Here is a 12,964-nt window from a genome sequence, read left to right as displayed (position 1 = left end):
ATATCATCAGATATAGAAATTTAGCAGCTGATGTCGAAGCTGCCCAATCTAAGCTATCGGTATTGAATATTAATACATGCAATGTTATAACGTGATTAACAAAACCTTGTTTAGCAGCTATTCCACGCCATTTTGCTGTCAACTTACGTTTCTCTTAAATCTTGAAGTTTACATATATTCCTCTGAGCACAAACAAGCCGAGGTGTATTCGAAAAATGGGAATAAATAAATATCACTTAGGTATTTGAAAATATTTTATTGTTGCATCAAAATTTTTTTGGATACAATTGGAAAATTGTTCTTCTCTGCCAAGGCCAGTTATAACTTGAGCCGAAGTATGTACCCAAGTGGTACTTAATCAATACGCGAATGGAGATGCATTCTCCCCGAGTAAAATTACGCACTAAAATTTGAATGTAACTAATATTTATAATTCTTAAAATTAGTATATATTACGGAATCAATGTAAATGTAATATATTGGGTCTATTTACCACGATTAACTTGTTATACAAAATAATGAAATATATAAGTTACTTCAATATTTTACTATCAAATTTTTTTTTGATGAACTCTATGTGTACTAGTTCATTATTCAAAGTGCGAATAATTTTTGACGTTTTGTTTATACACTTTAGTGACAATCACAAGGGTATTTGTTACTTTATCTAAGATTTTAGCTTATTATATGTTGCGAAACTAAACCAATAGCAATTATGCGTATTAAATATAATGAGCCTGTGTTGAAACTCATCTAATTTGCTGTCGAGCACGCGTTTGTTGCTACTAACGTTTGTTTATAATTCTGTTAATCGAGTTTCAAGAAAAGAGTTGAAAAATAGTTAATTTCATGGTCAGTGCGCATAAAATAGGGATTTCTTGACGAGTTCAAAACTTACACGAGTCAAGAAATCTTTATGTGCGCACTTGCCACAAGTACCATTTTTGTGCTACGTGTCAAAAACTACAAACCAGTCAAGTTCTTCATGGAGATAGCACAGAAACATATTTACAGGCTCAGAGATTAAGCTTGTCATATAAAAACTATAATTTTGCTGACAACACTTAAACAAATATTAACTAGTAACCTAGTTCATGTATGGTGCAACGATATTTTTTTACTAGACGCTATTATATTTAGTACAATACATAGGTATGTTAGTTGCAGAAATATATGCACGGTAGACATGCCTATCAATATATCATAAGTAGCTATCTCAACATGTTTCAGCAGCAATTATACCAAAAACATGAATATCAATATTATAGATTTTGTTATACCTATATATTTGATAGATTCACCGAATGATTTGCTTACAAATACTTAATATTTACAAAGAAGGCGATCTTTTGCAACTCATTGGATATCAGATAATATGCAGAAAAATTTAATTCTTTCTTTCATCGACTTTCAGGAGAGCATAACGAATGCCTTTCTTTGAAGAAAACGAAAAAGAAGGTATATTTAACAACACTTTTACCAATACTCAACTAAAGTCAAAACGTTAAAAGAATTGCAAGATTTTGAATCACCTTTACTACAGCTGCTAAATAATTATTAACAATCTGTAATTAAACTTAGAACTGCATGCAAAGTTTACGGAGAAATAAGTTCAGTCGTCTTAAATAAAATAAATGTGTATGCTGCTTCATTATGTTCAGCAAGCGTAATAATAATCTGAACAAATTTACAACCGTATGGAATTGAAAGTGTGCAGAAATTGCGGAGAGCAAAGAATAGATAGTATAAGTTTGATATGCAGTTCCATATCTAATGTAATGAAATTCAATTCACTAAAACATTATTCGCAACATTGAAACTGTAAGTATTCTGTAGTCTATATTTTCACCCGACCTACTCAATAGGTAATATTCTCTTATTGAGCATTGTCAACGAAGATGAAGTCCTATTTTTTTGCTTCAAATAGCCTACAGGCCATACGCCTCTATAGGACTCCATCTTCGTTGGCATTGTACATAATAGAAGCTGTAGCAAGATTAACCTCAGAATTGGCATCAGTTAGGTCCGGCAAAGATAACATAACTGGAATAACTTGTATTTTTCCAGTATCAACTTGCTGTTGAAAATGTACAACTGTTCCAGACTGCAGGATTTGATCCGTCATTTCGTCAGTTATAATCTCCGCACTCTCGAGGTTCTCCGCAGTCACTTCCTCGGTGTATACCGTACCATCTTCCATGTTCATTATAACTTCCGCCGCTTCCGAAGCCTCTCTCGAGGTCTCGTAGTCCTGAAATTTTTAGAAAAAAAAAAAAATAAAAAAAAAAACATTGAGTAAGTATCACAGCGATGAATTTCGTCGTTAGTTACCGCTGCAAATACCAATTAAAATTACCTAACCCACTGCGAAAAGCAAAAAAATAAAATAGCCCTAGTATACAAGTTTCATTGAATTTTTTGAAAGAAATCTGTTTATCTCACCTGATCATATGCCTGTTCGTATTCTTCTCCCATATCCTCGGGCTCGTATTTCTCCATCTTTTCATCCACATACTGATCGTCGGTTTGGTCTTCATTACCATAATGAGCTTGAGCTTGCTCGTAGTCTTCCTGATCTTGCTCGGAGCAGGAAGTAAGTTCCACTGCTTGTATTTTTGGCTGTTTTGTATTTCTGCCTGTTACAATTCTCTTGAATCCTGATCCTCCCAAACTTTCATGTCTTCTTTCATGCTTATTTTTGTCACCCAGATACTTGAAGCGTTGTCTGCAAACACTGCAGGCGTAGGGTCTTTCATTAGTGTGCGTTCTTTCATGACAAACAAGAGCACTGACTTGTTTGCATCTCCATGGACAAAATCTGCATTGCAATGGTCGTTCGTCACTGTGTCTATTTTGATGATGTTTTATTAACTGAATTTTAGTTTTCAGATTAAAGCCGCATATCTCGCATGTGTACGGTCTCTCTTCAGAATGTGAGATCATGTGCGTTTTTAATCGAAGTTGATTAACAAATCTTTTCGGACAATGCGGACATGGCAATGTTCCCTCGAGCCTATTGTGCACCACCATCATATGGTGTCGCATTCTGACCTCTGACGTGAACACCTCATCGCACTCGGCGCATTTCATAGGATCCTTTTTAACATGCGTATTTTTAATGTGAGTACGTAAAATCATTTCTGTCTTAAAAGTTTTTTCGCAATGGTAACAAGTTACTCGTTTCTTTTCAGTAGGTGCTAACGGATCCGACTTCACTTCACCAGGCAGAGCCTGATTATGAATGTGAGACATGTGCCATTCCAAAGACCGAGGGGAGATCATTGATCTGTTACAGATGTGACAAGTGTACTGTCTTCCATCCTTGTGAACTCTGTTCCTGTGAATCACAAGCATCGAATGATTCGGGAATTTCTCGCCGCATACTTGGCACGAGCATTCCTTCAAACCCCGACTATCGGTTTTCTCGTGCACTCTCATGTGCAGTCTTAAACCGTCTCTTCGATTAAATCCTACACCGCAAATATCGCATCTGTATTGTCTTTGGTCCTCATGAATTCTAACGTGTTGCTTCAGCGTTGAACTGTTTTTGAACATCTTATCGCAGTGCGGACATTGTATGGTGTAAGCTTTGTGTGTATGCATATGCTTAGACAGACTATAAAATGGCACCAGTTTGTGGCAAACTGTACATTCTCTTTTGTTACCCACAGGCTGATGTTTGCGAATCCTATGGTGCCGTAGACTTGCAGGATTTTTAAAATCTGCACCACAATCCTCGCAGAGAAAAGCTCTCAGTGTTGTGTGGACAGATTTTACATGAAAGCTCAACTTCTGCTTGAATGCAAACTTTTTAGGGCATTTCGGACACTGAAATACTTTTTCCCAGCTCATGTGCTGCATTTTAATGTGCTGATCCAGCGTTCCTTGATGTTTGAATTTTTCCCCACAGTAATCGCATAGCTGGCCATACATACTGTCGCAATGTTTCTGTTCATGCTGTCGTTTTTTACCCTTTGAATCTAACATCAATTCGCAGTATTTGCATATCAACTTTTGCATGCACGTAATGTTGTGATTTTTTCTTGCTTTGTTAGTTGAGAATTCTGTGTTACAGTCTTCACAATAGTGCAGTATTTTGTAATCGTGCGTCTTCATGTGTTCTTGAAGCACGTCGTTGAAAGGAAATGTAGCTGGACAATAATCACATTCCAAATAATCTTCAAGGGGAATTGTTTCTTCAATAACAAACATATCATCACCAGAATTCTGCGACAACTCTACATCTTCTTTCATCACCATGTTGTGCCTATTCTCGTACAGTGATATTATATCTTCATCTTTCAATCTATTTATCACAATCTTTCTCTGTTTCAAATAATCCTCAAACTCTTTCAAATTTTTGTCCTTTTCTCCCAATATTCGTTCCAATTTTTCCTGGTTACCCTCAATACACGATTCATCAAATTCTTTTTGCAAAGATTCTCGTTTCTGCTTAGCCTCTTCCCATTTTTGTTCAAGTCGAGCCAACCTAGCCAAGTAATCCTCAGAACTTGGGTAAGGTTTATCCGTTGATGAGTGGCACTCGTCTGATTTTTCACCATCTGCCCGAGACTCTTCGTTACATGGATTTTCTTCGCAAGCCTCCAAATCACCTGGATCGTCTTTTATTTTTATGGTACAACTTTCTTCTCCAGTATTTTGAGAATATGTGCGATATGTCGATTTCCCTTCTGTTTTTATTGATTTGAATGATCCATTGTCGGTGGTCATCGTACTATTGGAGCCTAGAACTTGTTCTCTTCTTCTTTTATATTCTTCTATTTGTTCCTCTATTATTTGCTCTCTGATGTCAGGTTTTCGAAATTTATCGGAAAACAAATCTTTTTCTTTCATTTTCAATGCCTCATACTTTTTCAGCATTCTGTCTACTGGTTTCATATCGATCGCTGTATGGGAGAGATTTGTATCTTCGGTCTTTTCTCCTGGCTTGTCCATTTTTTTAACTTTTACCAATAACAATTCATTTGGCTTGGATCCTTTAACTGTTACATACATAATTCCATCTTCGTCTTTAGAACCAATGCTCATCGGATGATTCACACTCAACTTTTGCAGGGTTTTTTCTGAGATGGTAGAACTATTCAAATCTACCGAAAGACCGGTTTCTACAGCATCCAGGACTGACTTGGACGTAAGAGGTACCGACAGTCTTTTCTTTAATATGTTTGGCTGTTCTTTTGAATCAGTGACATCCTCTTCGGTTTCTGTTTTTATTACCTGTTTCACTGGGTTACGCAGATTTTCTTTACTGTCTCCAGCCTCGTATTTAACATAGGCCTTTTTTGTATCATCGTATTGATATACTGCAGGGGTTGCCGAGAGTTCTCCCTTGTGTGATTCAGACTCAGTATATGCTTTTTTAACCTTCTGGAATTCAGGCTCATCACGTTCGTCATTAGACCCATCATATTCAGAGCTATCCGCATGTAGTGGTAGATCTTCTGGGTCGAATTCCTCGATTGATTCATTGTCGTCGTTGCGATTAGGATCTGTGACATCTTCGAACCTATCTGCTGTGCCCTCATTCTCTGAAACTGATAACGGTTCCTCTTTCAATTTAATTGGGAGCAATTTTGCAGTATTAGAATTCTCTTGCAGTGAACGAAATGAGGACATTTTGGGCGGTCCAACGGATTTAGGTACACTTGCAGTATTATTTGTCTTTTTCTTAGCGTAAGTGTGCACATCTTTTTCAATCTTTACTACGGGAGTGTTCCAAGTGATAATTTTGCTCGTTTCGCTAGATTGTAACTCCTTCGAAGAGGGTCGTTCATTACCCAAGGGCTCACTGAGTGCCGTGTACATAGACTTTAGTTTAAACTCTGCCTTTTTAATTTGCATGAAAAATTTGTAACTCATTTTCAAATCGCATATGCAATCCATACACATTTGCGTTGATAAACTATCATTTTGATCTATGTCCTCTAAATGTTTCATTTGCTGATTAAGTCGCATCTGCATACCTTTGTCGCTGAATATATCTACCAGTGGAAGTTTCAATCCCGCGCAAGTCCGGCAATACTTTTTCAACTGTTGTTTAGCCTCATCTGATATTGCCGCAGTTCGTTTGTCTCGTAATTGAGTATTCATTTTCCTCAACTCGGCTAATCCCTTCACTAAATTTTGCTCAGAACTAGGCAACTTTAATCGAGGCGTTACTTTCTTTAATTGTGATAAATTTGTAATTTGAGAAAATGTTTGCTGTTCCTTAGGCGGAGCAACAACCACAGGGTTTGGTGAAGCGCTCTCGTCAACTTCATCCTGATCATGTATAATGATTATCGTTCCATCCTCAATGTTAGACAATTGGTCAATTTGCTTATCCTGAATGAGATCGATGTAGTCGTGGTCTGTTACGGCATCATTGACGGTGTCCCTAGTTGTTCCATCGGGCTTCCCTTTGGATTCTCCCAATGTTATCAGCTGTTCGGTGGATGCTCCTGGTAAATTGCTACCCCTATCATCGTCATAGTCGTCGCCTTGGTAGGCAAAATATATCATTCCCTCCTCAGAGGCACTCATTTTTCTTTGCCGAGGTTAGGTCTTCTCAAATATAGCCATAATACATCAATGGTGAGAAGAATACAACTCTGTATATTATACAGTATCAGACGATCGTCCATAGATATTTTGTTCACTTCTGAACACCCGATTTCAAGGAAATATTTATGTTTTCAAACACTTTTTCAATATTTTGCCACCGTAAACTTTTCACTCGCGCTATCCAGATGGCGCGTGCCAAGATGGCGCCCTGAGCCTCGTTCACTATTTTAAATCATTACGACGGCGTTCTATGCTGCTGAAATTCATGACTTATCTCAAGTTCCCTTCTTAGCCTTTATCTTTCACCGTATTTATACTTGGGTAGAAATTGGCGGATTTATATTTAAATCTGCTGAAACGATGAGATTCGAAAATGTAATCAATTTTCATTGATTCGGCCAGTGCAACGACGGGCATCTTTGATAGAAACGATCGTTACGTTTTCCCTCATAACATGCTAAAAATACACGCGGCACTTTTACGTGTGCAGTAGATATGGTATACCGTGTTGCGTATATAATCATGAGCCGCACTGGTTACGGTACTTCTGTACCTACTGTGCTAACATTATTTATGCTCCGACATGGAATATCTACCACAGGCTGCAACCTGTGTATGACGCCATCATGGTCTATCCGTATACGTATAGCGACAAATGAATTATGACTCAAATGCGTGCCTATCAGCGATGTTCACAATAGGTTATGGTTATACGAAATTGCGTAACTCCGTCTCTATTTTAAGAATTATTCGCCATGATTCGGGACGATATTTTAACCTACGAAATATACACTATGATTATCGGAGGTAATAGTATATCCTACAGAATAGCAGAAAAATGTTATCATACGAGTTCCACTGTAGCTGGGAACCCATGTCGTTTACACGCGACGGCAGCCTCAAGTAAATAACGGTAAACGTGAGCATCGTATTAATGTTTACTAATTCCGCTTGAGCTTGAGTGAAAAACAATAGTAGATACTGGTGTATTGAAACTGATATTTTTTTTAACCCAAGAAAAAAAATTGTCAATTCCTCGCAGTTGAGGCAGGACAAGGTGATGGGAGTTTTGATAGTACCCATTTGTTTATACATATATTGACCTTTTTTATACGAGTAACGATGTATTTATTGTGATACAATTTATAAAATAATATGGAATATGATATAAGGATCAATTACATTCCCAGGTGGCGTTTCATGCGTCCTCGGATCACGCGATATTTCGATCGTCAGCGCTTTGCGACAAAATATTGCACGATTGTTGCATGGCGCCACACAACAAGCGAGCAAACATCAAAGCTACCACAAAGCTACACAAGGTCTGTCAAACAGCGCCTGCTGTGCATTCATACGTCGGTAGCGACGACAAAGTCGACTTTGACTTCAGTCGAAAATCGAATTTTGGTAGAAGGTAGTCGGTTACTCAGAATCGATCCTTCTCGACTTTTCGATATTTTTTCAACTTAATTTAAAATCTGAGATTAAGGTACAAAATAATGAATAACTTCAGTTCTTAAAAGTCAACTTTCCGAGGTGATTAATCGATTTCGAAAGTTGTAAGATTCAAAATCGATCAAAAAGTTGAAATCCGTATAATACATATATACCTACACATATGTGTATATCATTGTGTATTGGCGCGAAAACCGGTAAAAATTAGATACGGAGACCTGTAATTCGGTTTCAAATAATGTTATTATATTATACAATACCTTCAATATGTACTTTTGTAGCTAAGAATTAGATACTGTTAATGCTTGTGGTATTGGGTATAGCATTTAGTGTACATAACATTATTTTTTTAAAAGTGGTCATTTTTAATTGTTTACATTACACAAACACTTTATTATTTTCTACTTTCTTCTACTTATTTCATTTAACCTGGACAGCAGTATTAAAACCTGTAGTTACTATGAATATTTAGCTACGTTTTATAAAATTAATGTAATCAAAGATATATTTATAATAACCGCATACAGCGGTTTCAGGATTTCTTCCATAAATCTTGTTGCAGTCAGTGCATTTCTTGTCGGTTCATCAGATAAGTCATTTTTTTATGCGGAAAAAGACAGATATATAGTGATTTGCCACCAGAGTCATCTACTTGCGCGTGCGACAGCCGTAACGTGAACTTGCAACAGAATGCTACCTTAGTTGCAACGATGGACAGTATCTCTGATTTACGCATTTATTGTACTATAACGCGAATTGGCGGGCGTATTTCTATCTAAACGAACAACAGTTTTTCAGTGATACGATTCCCCGCCCCTCGGCCAATTCCTCGTCGACGGTATCAGTCAAAGGTCTTCCCCGCGTTTCCGGTAGAACCAGGGACAATAATCCAGCGATGAGCGCCAAAACGCCACACAGTGTGCTGGGTCCCCACCAAACTTCTGCCCCTAATAGGTCGACCACGTAAGGCGCCGCAATGCTGCCAACGTGAGCCATGGTTGAGCTCGTCCCCACGGCGCTGTTTCGGCAAACCTGGAGGCGCATGTCAAGCAAGACGTACGAATTAATTTGAATTCTTGTGCTTCGAATGGGATTTGAAATTGCCTCCTGACTTCAATTGCTGAGATGACGTCAAAAACTCTTACGTGACTTCGAGTGCTCGAGAAATATTTCGAGTGAGGTATGTGGATGTTTATACTATTGTTTTAAAACTTAATTTACTCACCGTAGGGAATAATTCAGAAGTGTGCAAGATAATGACGCTGAACACAGCGGCCACAGCTAATCTTCCCGTCAATGCAACTGCCGTGATAGCGCTTGTTTCTGCTTGAGGAATTAGTAAAATACTGAGCAGCGCTACGCCGGATATGGAAAATAAAAGAACTGTAACAGGACGGCGGCCCATTATGGCTAAGAGTGGTAATGGTACTAGGTACGCTGGTATTTCAGTGGCTCCTGTCAGAAAGGCATACAAGTATCGATTGGCCGAAAAGTTGTCCACGTTTAGTGCTGAAATATGAGATGAATTCGGATTACGTATCACTAACCGTATCGTTTTGATGAACAATAAATATAACTCGCAAACGATCAGGCATTACTCTCACCAATTGCGTAGTATGAAAGCGACGTGGCGGCCCATGCGAAGTACGCGATGAATATTCTCTTCCGCAATTCCACATTGCGGACTAACTCGATCAGACTTTTCCATTTTTCAGAAAAACTTAGCTGTTCGTTTGAAGCTTTAGCGTCTTGTCTTTGCGCATAATTCTTGTCATCCTTTTCGTCTGCTGCCAGGGCATGATTGTCATTAGCCGCGTAAATGGGACCGTATGAACTTTCGATAATTGCTTGCGCCTCTTTGCGACGATTTTGAGACATTAACCATCGCGGGGATTCTGGCATGAACCTGAAATGGTTTAAAACATTCGTCATCTCACATCTCTTCAATATACCGGCAAGACCTTGGCACAGTGAAACAATTAAGCGAGTGTTGGTTGTTAGTGCAGCAACCAGATTGGTTAAGCGTGCATTCGTTTCATCTTGACAGTAGTTGTTACCAGCAATGGAGAAGCAAGACAATAGCCGGTACGGTAATGGCTAATTGAAGAAGTTTCCAATCATGTACCAAGTACGCGATTCCCGGGAGAATCATCATTCCGAATGGATAGCCCATACTGTAGACGATGCCCATCCAGGCTCTGTGTTTGGGACCAGCAACCTCTGTTACTAATTACGAATTCTCGATTAATTTTGATCCAACTATGCATTAGTTAAGAACCGCATTTTGCTTAAATGAAACGCAGTGCAGCATGAAAGTTTGTGCGCTAAGGTCTACTTATTTTGATCTGCTAATTGTTTTGTTTGTTAAAGCATAAATAGCAGCGTCAATTTGCGATAAAAGCGCAACTTCGAGGCATACGATTCTAAACTTCAATACTTACAAATCGTGAAGGAAGAATGATAAATTGCCGAATTACTGACTCCAATCAGAGCTCGGAGTACCATGAAAAGCCAATACCAGGGAGCAACGGCGCTAAAGGGTCCAGCGACGATCAGTAACAAAGCACCAGCTATGTAGCTGGTTCGTCTTCCGAACTTGTCGGCGATAACGCCGAAGGTACTAGCGCCGAGAAATTTTCCCAAGGACAATGCCATCTGGACGCTGCTTCGTAATGCGGTTCTGTCACAGACCAGATCCCACTGTAATTCATCAATACCGTCAATTAAGAGTTATTGCCAGCCAACCAGAGATTTGACCGCAAGACTGAGAATGAGCGAGCGTACTTCAGCGACGATTGACGTCCCGTCAATGTCATCGGCGTAGCTGATCGCCGTGCAGCTTTCGCTTCCTGGATTGTCATTTGAGCTCACATAGTCCAAGGCACCTTCAAATCCCAGCTCAACCAGATACGAGTAATTGTAAGCGTACACGGAACAGGATGACGCTGATGATATGTTTTTAATTTGGGAATCAGTCCAGTTGGCCGCCGACAACTCCGGGACTGCACACCAGTGAGTGGGTACCTGTATGGACATGCGGTGTTGGATTCAAGTGACAAGGTGAAGGTGTTTACTCGATTATCAAGTTTCTTGTGCACATTCCATGTTATTATTTGCGTACACCTCACGCGCATCCTTCCTACTGCGTTTTTCTCGTCGACTGTACCTCGGCTAAAAAAACGTAGGACGTCGCGTGGAGTCCGTTGAATAACGTGGGCGTTGCAGTAAGGGCAAAAACAAGCCATAGCAGCTTCGACCCCTCGCCGAGTTTGTCGAGCGCATATTCTAATTCGTCTTTTTCATCTATTTTCTTTTTACCTCCTTCCTCTTCAGCCATTGCGTCTCTGGAACATTTCAATAACGGTAATTAGATATTCACAAGATTTATTAACGATATGGGCGAACTGCGAAATTGTAAAATTCAAAAAACTGCGCACTGTATAAGACTCGCTGCTGACATTCTGTGGTGAATGATGCGAAACTAGTTTTAGACTAAGTTATTCTAGAAGTCACGCTAACCAAAGAACGCTACTCATCTCAGCACATAAGCTAAGCATATGTTGGACTACGTCATTAGAACAGTTTTTCGAGCATGATATGTTTGGAGTTTAGCTTTTTATCAAGTAAAGTAGAACACTATATGTTGACAATGAAGATACAGGCAAAGGCAGGCGGGCCTGTTTGCAAACAATTACGTTAACACGTGTTTCGCGGGATGGAGGGGGTGAATTAATTCTAAAGCAGGCCATTATATCTGTCTTTCCTCAGAGGTACCGAATTGGCCTGTCAGCGTTAATTGAAATTAGTGTTAATTAGGTAGCGCGTAAGCTGGTGAGGATGCTCTTGGAACCCAACGATCACGGCATCAACGCACTCGTAATTAGCTTGCAAGATTTTACATCCGTTTAAAGATAAACTTATACTTCGAAATGAATGGTAAGCAAACAAGATTAACGTTTCGATAGAAATGCGCTCTTGTCATTGAATTGACTATTGAATTGTTGTTTACCGAGGGGGCAAGATCAGGCAACGTTGTTACGGTCTACTCTGCTCCGGAGTTACGTAGTTTCAACGAGAAATTCAAATTGTCAACACTACCATGTTCGAATTTCCGTTTACCCGTCTGAGGCCGCACAAAATCAACACGCTCCGCGCTCGTGAAATTTGGTCAGTTGCGCACGCGTCTTCACAGCCGACGGCGGTTTGCTCACTACGTCTACAGCTTCGGAGCTCTGGCATAAACAGCCTTGCCTATTTTCCCCCTCTTTGATACGAGTACATACGTATATCTACCGACTTCCGCGCGTGTACGTCATTTACGTGAGTAGGCATTCGATTCGCCACGACTTATCCTCACACGCCGCGTGAACGCATTGTCACACGCTCTTTGATAGTAGGTACCTTATGTCCGTGGAATTTGATATTAGTCTAGTGCATTAGCCCATCTCATGGTCATTCGATTACAGGTGGACCTAATCGTATCCGTCAACGGTTTCGATAATTAATCGACCCAACGTAAAACAATAAACAGCTCTAGTATTGTCCCGAGTCGTTGTCAGATACAGGAATTGAATAATAATGGGACGCCACGCAGCTTACGATGTTACTATAACTTCGTTTGATTTGAGAATAAAAATGTTTACCGCTGTTCTTTTACTCGATGTCTATAATACCAGCGGCGTTTCTTTGTCGGTTTAAAATACCAACTGTCTCAGCGACGTCCAGTCACGTTCGTTCATTTGACGTGTTCGGTAACATATCCGATTGTAAAAATGTTCATTTATGGTTGAGATACTTTATCCGTATTGCGAATCACACGTATTCTTCAACGCCTATACCGAACCTAGACTTTGTCGAAACGTTTTTTCTTCATCTCTAGTCATTTCAAAAATCTGTTCACGGTACATTCCCAAACTTTTTCGTAGATGTAAGTAATTTTTTAACT

The 12,964-nt window shown here is 39.4% G+C and overlaps 2 protein-coding genes across 5 annotated transcripts; both read right to left on the bottom strand.

Annotated features, from left to right (window-relative positions):
* Nucleotides 1-241: 241 nt before the first annotated feature.
* On the bottom strand, nt 242-7,048 carry LOC124308470 (uncharacterized). 2 transcript variants are annotated; one of them, XM_046771225.1, is made up of 3 exons: nt 5,985-7,048; nt 2,443-5,555; nt 242-2,251 (listed from the first exon to the last, which is right to left on the bottom strand). In XM_046771225.1, the coding sequence occupies exons 1-3, from the start codon at nt 6,541-6,543 to the stop codon at nt 1,946-1,948; spliced, it is 3,978 nt and encodes a 1,325-aa protein (XP_046627181.1). In that variant the 5' UTR covers nt 6,544-7,048; the 3' UTR covers nt 242-1,945. The 2 variants fall into 2 exon arrangements, with proteins under 2 accessions (XP_046627181.1, XP_046627173.1); XM_046771217.1 differs by having other exon boundaries at nt 2,443-7,048.
* Nucleotides 7,049-7,645: 597 nt separating this feature from the next.
* LOC124308538 (organic cation transporter protein) lies at nt 7,646-12,249 on the bottom strand. Of its 3 annotated transcripts, none has more exons than XM_046771365.1 (8): nt 12,118-12,249; nt 11,186-11,363; nt 10,804-11,043; nt 10,461-10,719; nt 10,077-10,245; nt 9,624-9,925; nt 9,245-9,528; nt 7,646-9,051 (listed from the first exon to the last, which is right to left on the bottom strand). In XM_046771365.1, exons 2-8 carry the CDS (start codon nt 11,354-11,356, stop codon nt 8,791-8,793), a joined length of 1,686 nt encoding a protein of 561 aa, XP_046627321.1. In that variant the 5' UTR covers nt 11,357-11,363; nt 12,118-12,249; the 3' UTR covers nt 7,646-8,790. The 3 variants fall into 3 exon arrangements, with proteins under 3 accessions (XP_046627321.1, XP_046627311.1, XP_046627304.1); XM_046771355.1 differs by having other exon boundaries at nt 12,029-12,204; XM_046771348.1 differs by lacking the exon at nt 12,118-12,249 and adding an exon at nt 11,457-11,946.
* Between the last annotated feature and the right edge of the window lie 715 nt (nt 12,250-12,964).

The sequence above is a fragment of the Neodiprion virginianus genome, chromosome 1 (genome assembly GCF_021901495.1).
Source record: "Neodiprion virginianus isolate iyNeoVirg1 chromosome 1, iyNeoVirg1.1, whole genome shotgun sequence".
Lineage (NCBI taxonomy): Eukaryota > Metazoa > Arthropoda > Insecta > Hymenoptera > Diprionidae > Neodiprion > Neodiprion virginianus.
Note: the sequence above shows the minus strand (reverse complement) of the source record. Positions and strands in the feature narration are given on the sequence as shown.

What these genes read in the sequence shown, in the direction of transcription:
- LOC124308470 (XM_046771217.1), bottom strand. Translation starts at nt 6,543, where the DNA reads ATGAGTGCCTCTGAGGAGGGAATGATATATTTTGCCTACCAAGGCGAC. An exon ending in ACGAACAGGCATATGATCAG is followed by an intron (nt 2,252 to 2,442) that starts GTGAGATAAACA and finishes TAAAAATTTCAG; the next exon opens with GACTACGAGACCTCGAGAGA.
- LOC124308538 (XM_046771348.1), bottom strand. Translation starts at nt 11,479, where the DNA reads ATGTCAGCAGCGAGTCTTATACA. An exon ending in GCTTTCATACTACGCAATTG is followed by an intron (nt 9,529 to 9,623) that starts GTGAGAGTAATG and finishes CTCATATTTCAG; the next exon opens with CACTAAACGTGGACAACTTT. An exon ending in CTTCTGAATTATTCCCTACG is followed by an intron (nt 9,052 to 9,244) that starts GTGAGTAAATTA and finishes ATGCGCCTCCAG; the next exon opens with GTTTGCCGAAACAGCGCCGT.